The sequence below is a fragment of the Mirounga leonina genome, unplaced genomic scaffold (assembly GCF_011800145.1).
Source record: "Mirounga leonina isolate KUSES-001 unplaced genomic scaffold, KU_Mleo_1.0 Mir_82, whole genome shotgun sequence".
Lineage (NCBI taxonomy): Eukaryota > Metazoa > Chordata > Mammalia > Carnivora > Phocidae > Mirounga > Mirounga leonina.
The window spans coordinates 26,863,641-26,874,030 of NW_023270825.1; the positions used below are offsets into that span (position 1 = coordinate 26,863,641).

The 10,390-nt window shown below is 47.2% G+C and overlaps 2 protein-coding genes across 3 annotated transcripts; one reads left to right on the plus strand and one right to left on the minus strand.

The window, feature by feature from the left end:
* Window positions 1-371: 371 nt before the first annotated feature.
* On the minus strand, window positions 372-1,974 carry ISCA2 (iron-sulfur cluster assembly 2). 2 transcript variants are annotated; one of them, XM_034992272.1, is made up of 4 exons: window positions 1,866-1,974; window positions 1,561-1,666; window positions 1,297-1,412; window positions 372-884 (listed from the first exon to the last, which is right to left on the minus strand). In XM_034992272.1, exons 1-4 carry the CDS (start codon window positions 1,934-1,936, stop codon window positions 710-712), a joined length of 468 nt encoding a protein of 155 aa, XP_034848163.1. In that variant the 5' UTR covers window positions 1,937-1,974; the 3' UTR covers window positions 372-709. The 2 variants fall into 2 exon arrangements, with proteins under 2 accessions (XP_034848163.1, XP_034848164.1); XM_034992273.1 differs by having other exon boundaries at window positions 1,561-1,663; window positions 1,866-1,973.
* Window positions 1,975-2,304: 330 nt separating this feature from the next.
* NPC2 (NPC intracellular cholesterol transporter 2) lies at window positions 2,305-10,188 on the plus strand. Its single transcript, XM_034992274.1, has 4 exons — window positions 2,305-2,483; window positions 5,718-5,825; window positions 6,930-7,102; window positions 9,376-10,188. Exons 1-4 carry the CDS (start codon window positions 2,402-2,404, stop codon window positions 9,460-9,462), a joined length of 450 nt encoding a protein of 149 aa, XP_034848165.1. The 5' UTR covers window positions 2,305-2,401; the 3' UTR covers window positions 9,463-10,188.
* The last annotated feature ends 202 nt before the right edge of the window (window positions 10,189-10,390 follow it).

The following is a 10,390-nucleotide window of genomic DNA, read 5'->3' on the forward strand; positions in this document are numbered from 1 at the left end:
CAAGGTAAGATCTGGACATTGACTAAGATGCCCCCCGCTTTGAGCCAGCAACATAAAGCAGATTCACAACAGGGGCACCTGGGTGGCTCTACTGGTTAAGCGTCTGCCTTCAGCTCGGGTCATGATCTCAGGGTCCTGGAATCAAGCCCTGCTTCAGGCTCTCTACTCAGTGGGGAGTCTGCTTCTCCCTTTCCCTCTGTCCTGCACCCCCCCTCTTGCTCTCTCAAATAAATAAAATCTAAAAAAAAAAAAAACAAAAAAACCTGGGGCACCTGGGTGTCTCAGTCGGTTAAATAACTGCCTTCGGCTCAGGTCATGGTCCTGGAGTCCCAGGATCCAGCCCCACACTGGGCTCCCTGCTCAGTGGGGAGTCTGCTTCTGCCCCTTCCCCTGCTCCTTCTCTCTCTCTCAAATGAATAACATCAAACAAACAAACAAAAAACACAGATTCACAACATAAAGCAGATGCAGGGCTCCCTTGCCTTTGATTCTTGCATTATGCCTTACTAGGGCAAAGGTAGGGTATGCTGCCCCCAAACACTCTCTAACTTGCATAAATAAAACCAATTCTGCAACAATAAGGCCTTTCCCCTTGAAAGTAATGGGAAAGCAATCCCAGGTTCCTCAGATTGGTACAAGTGGTAGCAATCTCTGGGTCACCTGTCATCACATCAAAGTTTGTATATGTGCTGCCAAAGCGAGCACAGCATCAAAGTTTGATAGAGAAGGATGATCCACAGGAGCAGCCTTGCTGCGCTTGAGGATTGTTCAACACTTGAAATGAGCTTCGGATCAGTTCTTGGCTGAAGTCCACCTGGGCCCCTTTCACGAAGGCCAAGCTATCAGAGTCAACCACCACTCTTGCCCCACCCTGTTCAAATACCCTGAAAAAGACAGGAGGAAGACATTAATGACTATCAAAAACACCAAAACCATAACACCCTCTGAGCCCTGGGGTGCACATCCTGTTTTTCCAAATACAGGAGAAGCATTCCTTATTATCTAACAGGTGCTGCTTTTCTCTGAGGCAAAGAGAGTCAATGGAATAATACTGGTAAACGTTTAGGGATTTAGGCCTGGAATCCAGTCCAGCCTGACTCTACACTACGGACCTAGGCAGGCCAACTTTCCTCCTATAACATAGTTACTCTGAATCATGACAACAAATCTTCACTGTATTCCCACTATGTGAGAAGGGTGGTGTTAGGCGTTCTTAGCAAACCTTTTAAATTTGAAATAAACGTGCACCTTTATCCCTCCCACACATTCTCTGAGGACCCACCCCTTCCTTCTTGCCTGTCGTCGGGGTTGATAACTGTATCCAGTGAAAATTTGTATTGGAATCCGGAGCATCCACCTCCCTCCACCTCCAGCCTTAGGAATTCTGACCCTTCGGTGATTTCCAGAAGTCTCTGAAATGCAAAAACGGGGATCAAGAATGCCAAAAGGGGGGATCAAGAATGCCAGGCAAGAATGCCAGGCAAGAAAGGTGGGCCAAGGGGAAGTCCCTGCACTCCTGGCCCTCTCCCCGGTACCGCCGCCCCGCGTCCGGCCTCCTACCTGGACACAGCTGGCGGTGAGGTGGATCTGCTCTTCGCCGGCCTCGGGGCTGGAGGACGACGCTTCCCGACGAGCCTGAGGTCCGCGAGAGGCCGCGAGGAGCCTGCTGCACAAGGGAGGAGGATGAGCCCGGGAGCAGAGGGGCACCTGGTGACTTCTACCTGAACAGCCTCACGGCAAACCTGACGACCTCCACCTGGACAGCCTCACGCCAAACCCTCGCCTCCCGCAGGCCTTAATTCCCCCCTTAGTTCTGGAGGCGCAGAACCTAACACCCTTCCCAGGTGCTGTCGTAGGCTTGTTACCTGCCCCTTGCCCAGGGAGCGACCGCCCTCAGCGCCGCGGCCCTTAGAGATAACCCGCGGACGGCCGCCATCTTCCTCCACAAACCTCCACAAACCCCACCCCTCGCGTCGCCCAATCCCTTTCTCCACCTGGGCCTTCGGAGGCGGGACCCACAGAGACCCCGCCTCCGAGCATACCTATTGGGTGGTGCTGGAGGAGAAGGGATTTGATTGGCTCCAAATGCTCCCATTTACGGAAGTGAGGGCGCACCAACAAAACCCGGCGGAGCGCCGAGCAAGGAGGGGGCGGGGCGGAGATGGATCCAAGCCTGCGGGGCCGCGGTGCGGACAAGATGGGCGGAGATAGCCGGCGTCTGGGCGGGACCGAGTCGAGCTTGGCTCTCCGGACCGGGGGGCGGGGCGCGGGCAGGCCCAGCCCTGGTTGCTGGTGACGAGTGGCCTGACTGGGCTCCTCCCCCGGCCCGCCCCGGCAGGTTTATCTTGTGACTGAGGCTGTGGCTTCTTCCTTCCTCGCGCTGGGAACCCGTTCAGCTGCGATGCGTTTCTTGGTCGCCGCGTTCCTGCTCCTGGCGCTCGGCGCCTCCGCCCTGGCGGAGCCGGTGCATTTCAAGGACTGCGGTGAGCCCGAACCTGCCCGAGATTCCCGCGCCCTCTGCAGGAGGCCCCACGGGAGCCCCGCGCCGAGACCCCCCGCTAGGTTGGGCGGGTCCCGCGGGCGGCCAGGCTGAGCCGCGGACGCGACGTGGAGTGGGCTGGAGTGGGCAGGGGTCGGGGAGAAGGTGCGGGCGGCGAAACCCAACGGCGCACAACTTTGTCTCTTTCCTGAGACGCGTGGTTGGGGTCCCTGGACATTTCCTAGAGCTGGGCCTTTTGCTCAAGTTTTCTGAAGTTTGTAGGGCAGACAACTGAAGGTCCCAGCGCTGCGCGGGGCGTGAGCGGTGGGGCGCAGAACTCCTTTTTATATATGCCTCGTGTCTTAGATGACCTCTCCCTCCCCACGCCGTTTGCTTTTATTTTTAATTTCCCTTTTGCTGACAAGTCAAAAGTCAACTCTCCTTTCCATGATTTACTCCATAACCACTTCCTTTGGGCTGTATAATTTTGTGATTCTTAATCACTGTTTCCTCCTACATATAAAACTCGTGTTGCTGGTCAGACCTTGTGACACATAACCCCCCCTTGCCGCTGTGGTAGGGATCTTTGTTGGGAAATACAAAGGGGGAGGGGCGGATGCGAAATAATGAGACAAGTCTATGGAGTTATTCGTTCTCCTGAAGTGAAAAGGTGTAATGTAAATGAAAGAAGACATTTTATAGAATCAGTGAGCTGGAAGGAAACTTGGAGATCCTGGAGTCAATCATTGAATTCCAGAGATGTTCGATAAATTACCCAAAGTCACCCAGCAGAATGGGAACGAGAATAAGTTTGATCCTTTATATCTAGTGCCCAGGTAATAGTAACTGCTCAATAACTATTTGTTGAAAAGTAAATGAGGGAATAAATACTCTTAACTATATCATCAAAATTCATGTTGAGGCAAAAGCAAAGTCTGGCTAGGGGACAGGATTGATTAAGGAGTAAAGACTGCTGGCCTCTTAATACTTAACAAATGCTGTTCCACTGAACTGCTGGCACTTGAAAGATGGTATTACCACCTCCAGTTACTGCCTTTCCCTCCATTAAACTTAGTCGCCAAATTTGGATGAAGATATTATATTAACTTTATTAACTCGCTCAACCCTCAGGATGTTTTACAGATGAGGAATCAGGCACATGGAGTAACTTTCCAAGTTCTCACAGCTAGTAAGGAGTAGGAAATTAGTGGGTGTTTGTGAACCACTTTGGGTTTCAGTGGTAACATTAACATTAAAACAACAACAACTATGGAAAGCAAATCCAGATATTGTTCTACTCATTTGAAAAAAGCAGAAGTCCACCTATGGCAAGAACTTCTTAAGGGAGGGGTGCTTTCGGTTACAGATTTTCAATTGACTTTGGAATTGGGAAATAATGTAAAAACTTCAGCACCCACATCAAAGGGTTTTCGAGTTGAGTTCCACTTTACCACTGACCCTTTCCCCTGGAGTGGTATTTCCTCAGGTAAGCAATGGGACCAAGCAAACTGGTTTTGCTATTTTTGCCAGTTAGGACTGAGGAGTTTGTTCCGTGGACATTGAAAGTCCAAGCACCTCTTCTCAGTAAAACTGGATGAAGGAGCTACAAGTACTCCCCTTTCCTCAGGTCCTACTAGATCACGTGACCCAGGCTGGAAAGAAGCAGGTAGAAGTGGATGTTGAAAGCTCTAGCATAAGCACTGATTTTCAATAGGTTGTTGATTCAAGTTCCAGATATTTTTTTTTCCTGTCTGTAGAAGATAGGAGGACAGTGGAAGACAGTGCTTGAAGAAGAGAATTCTTACAGGTGTATTTTGAGAACTTTGCCCATGATGGAGAAGCATGCTGCGGATGAGGGACGGCAAGTTCTTCCTTACAGACCTAGCTGGAGCATTATTGGTCTGTATGATGAAACTGTCCCACCCAAGAGCAGGCACAGGCCGAGAAAGCCAAAGTGCATCTACACGAGCTTCTCTTCATATCCTATAGGCTAAGCTAACCTGGTGACTGCAAAGGAGAGGCCCACCTTTTGTGTCAAAAAGGAACTTTGCTAACCCACCCAGGAGCAACTATTCTAGACTAAATTCGAGGACTGAATCCCATGTGATGGTAATAAAATGAACACTTACTTGTTACACTTACAATAAAATGAACACAGCACTACTATGTTGCAAACACTTACCTAAGAGCTGTAAGTGTGTTACCTCACTTACCCTCTGAGGCAGTCACTGTTATTTTCCCCAGAGGGGTAAAGTATCTTGTTTTGAGGTTTCTCAGTCATGGAGCCCATGAGATTCCAAACCCAGGTGTCAGGTCCCAGAGCCTACCTCTTAGCCATGATGGCTGAGCTTAAGCTTTCCTTGGGGTGGGGGTGGGGAGGCACCTGGGTGGCTCAGTTGGGCATCTGCCTTCAGCTTGGGTCATGATCCCAGGGTCCTGGGATCGAGCCTCAACAGGGAGCCTACTTCTCCCTCTCCCTCTCCCTCTGCCTGCCGTTCCCCTTGTTTGTGCTCTCTCTCTGTCAAATAAATAAATAAAATCTCTGAGAAAAAAGCTTTCCATGGCATAGGTGGTGTTAACAGGCAGTTTGCTTGCATTCTCTCCATTCAGCTGTCCAGTTTCAGGGGCCTGGATGATGCAGTGGGATTTTTAAAAATTTTACTTAACCTGTTTAGGTCAAGCATTTATTGAGAACAAACAGCACTTTTGTCTTTGTTTAGACCGCAAAGACACACACCGTGTCTCAGAGACACTTATTTTGAAGAACACGTGTTTCCAAAGTGGAGTGTAAGCCTATATGCTGCAGATGCGTTCTGAAAATCGCTTTCCCTGGTAGGGGTTTACAAAGCTGGTCAACCACCAGTTTAGAGCAAAACCAGGACAGGATCTGAAGGACATGGCGGGGCCGGGGTGGGGAGGGGCAGTTTAGGAGCAGCCAGTCTCAAGAGTCCAGGTGGATAGGGCAGGCCTGAGGCTTGAGCCACCACTGTGCCATGTGTATGCTGCTTTAAATCCCACATGGGGATGGGAGGAGGGGTGGGGATGACTTCCCTGGTGTAGCCCTCCCAGGGTATAGAGCAGGGGAGCTGGCTTTTTATACTTAACTGATTTTATTCATTCTCAGCCATCAGATACGAAGAGTTTCCTGGAGAGCAGAGCACCTTCCCATTAGGTAGGCAACAGCATAGGTGGTTTCTTTTCCCTCCTATTCCAATTCATTTTTCTTTTTTTTTAACAGGTTCTGGGCTTGGAGTTATAAAGGAACTGAATGTGAACCCATGCCCCACCCAGCCCTGCAAACTGCACAAAGGCCAGTCTTACAGTGTCAATGTCACCTTCACCAGTAGTGAGTAAAAGTGGCTCTTGCCTTCAAGTTTATCTGAAAGCCTAACAACAGTCTCAAGGAATGAGCGTGGGGTAGGGGCATTGCAGTCAGGACGTCTGTGACCTCCCTTCCAAACTGTGCAAAGCTCAGACTTACCTTCTGTAAGGTTTAAGGAATTCATTTGGGACCCAAGAAAAAATCTCAACTTCACTTCTAGAAAGGGCATCTACCATGAATCCTTTCCTTACTTTCTATCCTGTGGAACTAGACGGGGCAGTCCAATAAGAAATCTCAACGTTCCTGTCATCTTCTTTAAGCCTAAAGACAACTCTAAATACTAGAGTTGTTTTCTCTCCTGGATGATACCCTGCCCCCTCTACTGTCCCAAACCAAAAATGTACCTTCTAAACGAAAGTAATCCCCAAACCAGAAAGAAACAAACAGAGCCAATATTCTGGATCTGCAGGATAACCTAATAGCTCATAACCCTAGTTGCCCTAATTTTATTGTATTTATTCCCCCTGCCCAACTTGTGATATGGAGGGCAGAGGGATAGCAAGAAATGTACCTCTTCTTTCTAATCTTACCCAGTTTCTAAAGGGTTATCTCTTACTGTTACAGCCCATGGCATTTCTGTGGAGATTCCTTTCCATTTTGCTCTTAATTTCTAATGGAATCCTGTGGGCAGGTCATTTGAGAATTCAGAAACCAATCTTCTAAAACTCTGTAAGATACCCTGTACACTTTGACAGAAGCTGATATAATTAATAAACAGAAAGTTTACTGCCAAAAAACTCAGTTACTCTGTTGGGTAAGGTTATTTATGTAGCTCTAATTTTCCTGAGAAACTGAAAGACAGTGAAGAGCAAGGTGGGGGTGAGAGCAAAGAAAGCAACCCTCTCAGTTGCTTTTTTTTTTTTTTTTTTTGGAGTGAATACTTATTCGGTAGCATTCACAGAGATATTAAGCATAACTACAAAGAGAAATAGACTCTAGGAATTAAGTACAGACTTTATGATTTGCTATCCTCGCAATGCCGTTGCTTGGGAACATATCTGAATTTTTTACTTAGGGTTTAGTATAGGCTGTTCCCTTCACTATCTGATTCTCTTTTGTTCCTCTTAGATATTCCATCTCAAAGTAGCAAAGCCGTGGTGCATGGCATCTTGTTGGGTGTCCCAGTGCCCTTTCCCATTCCTGAGGCTGATGGTTGTAAGAGTGGAATCAACTGCCCCATCCAAAAAGACAAGACCTACAGCTACCTGAATAAACTACCAGTGAAGAATGAGTACCCCTCTGTAAGTGACCTTGTCATTCAGGACGCTGAAGGCCTATGACTAGATGAGAAATCTGAGGAGAGGGGGCAGAAAGAAAAGATTGGGGTCTTTCATCTCTCTATGATGAAGAAGCAGAAGCTTGGGGGCTGAGGAGGAGGAGATGAGTTGGAGTGTTAGGAATCCTGAGGTAGGACAGATAATTGTCACCATGCCCCTCTGTTCTTTGTCACCTCTTGATGCCATTTTGATATACAGTGTTTCCCTGGATCTTCATGACCACCCTTTGCTGAGGCAATGTCTGTTTTATGAATGACAAAATTTGAGCCTCCGATGTTAAGCAATAGGCTCAGAAATATTACATCTAGATCTAGAGCCAGGCCTTGTGACCCCCAAAACCTGTGCACTGTTAAAAGATTTTAGGCAGGGGTGCCTGGGTGGCTCAGTCGTTAAGCATCTGCCTTCGGCTCAGGTCATGATCCCAGGGTCCTGGGATCGAGTCCTGCATTGGGCTCCCTGCTCGGCAGGAAGCCTGCTTCTCACTCTTCCACTCCCCCTGCTTGTGTTCCTGCTCTCGCTCTCTCGCTCTCTGTCAAATAAATAAATTTAAAAAATCTTTAAAAAAAAAAAAAAGATTTTAGGCAGGTATCAAATAGTTCAAGATGTCAAGTTGTTACCAAAAAATTCTGGTTTTCCATTAATCTCTTAAGAGAGCAGTAATGTCCCAGCTCCAGAGCAGAGAGGTCACTTTTTCCACACACTTCTTTCTCCCCTGCATCCATCTCCAGCCCCTACCTTCCCCTCTGACTCACCCTACTATACCTACTTCTTTTTCTACCAGACACTTGTGAGGCAGAAGCTGTTGGAATGGGCGTGTATTAAAGATAGGAATCCTGATAAGAATGGAGGAAGTAAAGGGATTCCTGTTTTCCATAAAGGAAAACAAGCTGCATTGTTTTGAAAGGAAATCAAGGAGAACCCAGGAGCAACCTGGCCATTTATTTTCTAGAAATGGCAAGTCATTAAAGAACATTGCAAAGAGACTCTAATAGAGGGTATCTGTGTTTAAGGGATGTCGGAGACCCTACAGGTCAAGAACAGATTTATAGATTAATTTGCAGGGTATCCATAAAATCACTGGCATTTCTGAGTCTCCGGTCACTTACATGGAATGTCTAATTAGGGCCTGCCACATAGTATGTACTTCGTATATGGTAGCTATTGTTAAGTGAATTACATTTCATTTGAAAAACGGCTTAAACTGTGTTAATTTAAGCACTAAGTGAAACAGTTAACGTATACTAGTCTTTTTTTTAAGATTTTATTTATTTATTTGACAGAGAGAGAGAGACATCGAGAGAGGGAACACAAGCAGGGGGAGTGGGAGAGGGAGAAGCAGGCTCTCCGCTGAGCAGGGAGCCCGATGTAGGGCTTGATCCCAGGACCCCGGGATCATGACCTGAGCCGAACGCTTAGTGACTGAGCCACCCAGGCACCCCAACGTGTACTAGTCTTGAAAAACTTAAAAGGTTCGAGAAGCCAGGTATCCCGGTCACTCAAATGTTGTGTTGTAAAGAAACATTTGAGTACAAATTAGAGGTAGTAACTAATAACAAGTAAGCAGTTGTCTACATAAGAAAGGACTGGAAAATTATTGGTGATTTATTAAGAATTAGAAGGGGCAGTTCATAGTATAACATATCAAAGCAGAGATTTCTAACGAGGTGTATTATTAAAAAAAACAAACAAAAAAACCCACAGCTCCAGGAAGGTATTGCTACAAAGCATTATTGTTCCAGAAATTATTCATACAATCATAAACTTCTAGGGACATCCTTTGTGTGTTGACATCTTCAGTACCAGTAACAAGGTATTTTGTTATGCCTACGAATCTGACATTCTACTCTCTGCTCTTAAGTGGTTATGCTTGGAAAAAGCTGGATCAGATTGCCAAACACATAAGAGATTGTTTAAATGTAAAATTCTCTCCTGTGCAAGACTTCATTTTGTACCATTGATCTAAGAGGGAAAAGAATGCTTTAGAAATTATATCTGAGGAGCTAATGAGGTGAGTATGTGGTGCCGTGAACACCGCATCACAGATGTGACTTGGTTTGCTCTTCTGAGCTTAAGGCCACAGGCTGGGCCCACATCTCAGACAGCCTTCGTGATGGTGTGATCTAAGAAGAAAGATCTGAGGAATTAGGCAGTTTGTTATGAGGATTCATAGTTAAACCTGTTCTGGATCGAGGCGAGGTCCTGCTTTCATTTTTCCCAATTTTTTTCACTTTCTCCAGATAAAACTGGTGGTTCAGTGGGAGCTCCTGGGCGACAAAGACCAGCGTCTCTTCTGCTGGGAAATCCCAGTGCAGATTGAAGGCTAGATCTTTTGCTGCCGGTATGTCCGTCTGGGGGTGAGAGAGCACAGGAGAAATCCAGTCTAACCTAAATCAGTGCCATAAGATGAGAGGAATTTCTACACCACTGTTTTATGCCTCTCAGCCTCCAGAAGGTTCCAGACCCTGTTTCCTGAGAGCTCAGAACTATTGCCCTTGTAATATCTTTTGTGAAGGGTTGGAGGAAAGAAGAGAGAGGGAGGGATAGGCATGGATTGAATTGTCTTCAGTGTTTTTTGCTGTTGGAATAAGGAGGGTCCAGCCGGTCAGGACCCGAACGAGGCTGCGTAGGGCTATTGGATAACTTGCCCTCGGGTTATCGGCCTTGGCAGCAGAGCACGGGTTCCAGACCTCCCCCACCTCCTGGGATATTACGTCTGCAAGTTCCTCATCTCCAAGTGCCTCCCAGAGTTCAGTGCGTTGGGCCAGCAGCTCTAGCTCTGCTGCTTCGACGACAGTGACCTGCTGTTCAGTGGTGCCCAGCGTCTCGGTGGAGGGGAGGTGCTCTGCCGCAGAAACCCGCCTCGGAGCGGCCAGTCCTCTATGGTGATCTCCTGTCTCCTTTTCTGTCTTAGGTGGTTTTCATTAAATGTAGCACTTGATCAGCAGATGTTTGTTTTTTTTTTTTTTTTAACAACACTAACTTGTGGCCTCTTTATGCACCTGGAAATGTCCTTTTGAAATAAATAAAACTTGGCAGTCTTGTCTTCTGCATGTTGGTGGTGGTCACCTGCTTCTTTCAGAGTGTTTTCCCCCAGATCTGTGGAAGACAGACACCCTGTCCCATGGTCCTGGAGTGCGGGAAAGACATGACTCTTTCAAGACACTGCCCTTTCTGCCTTCTTCGCCCAATTAGACTTTACCTATCTGTTTTATACAAAATGACATTATCGTTTTGCTCTATTTTGCACACTCT

Bases quoted from the DNA above. Each gene is read 5' to 3' on its own strand.
- ISCA2 (XM_034992272.1), bottom strand. From the start codon at position 1,936: ATGGCGGCCGTCCGCGGGTTATCTCTAAGGGCCGCGGCGCTGAGGGCG. The intron at 1,413-1,560 runs GTAGGAGGCCGG...TTTGCATTTCAG, and splicing joins TCACCGCCAGCTGTGTCCAG to AGACTTCTGGAAATCACCGA. The intron at 885-1,296 runs GCAAGAAGGAAG...TGTCTTTTTCAG, and splicing joins GTTATCAACCCCGACGACAG to GGTATTTGAACAGGGTGGGG.
- NPC2 (XM_034992274.1), top strand. From the start codon at position 2,402: ATGCGTTTCTTGGTCGCCGCGTTCCTGCTCCTGGCGCTCGGCGCCTCC. The intron at 2,484-5,717 runs GTGAGCCCGAAC...TTTTTTTAACAG, and splicing joins GGTGCATTTCAAGGACTGCG to GTTCTGGGCTTGGAGTTATA. The intron at 5,826-6,929 runs GTGAGTAAAAGT...TGTTCCTCTTAG, and splicing joins CAATGTCACCTTCACCAGTA to ATATTCCATCTCAAAGTAGC.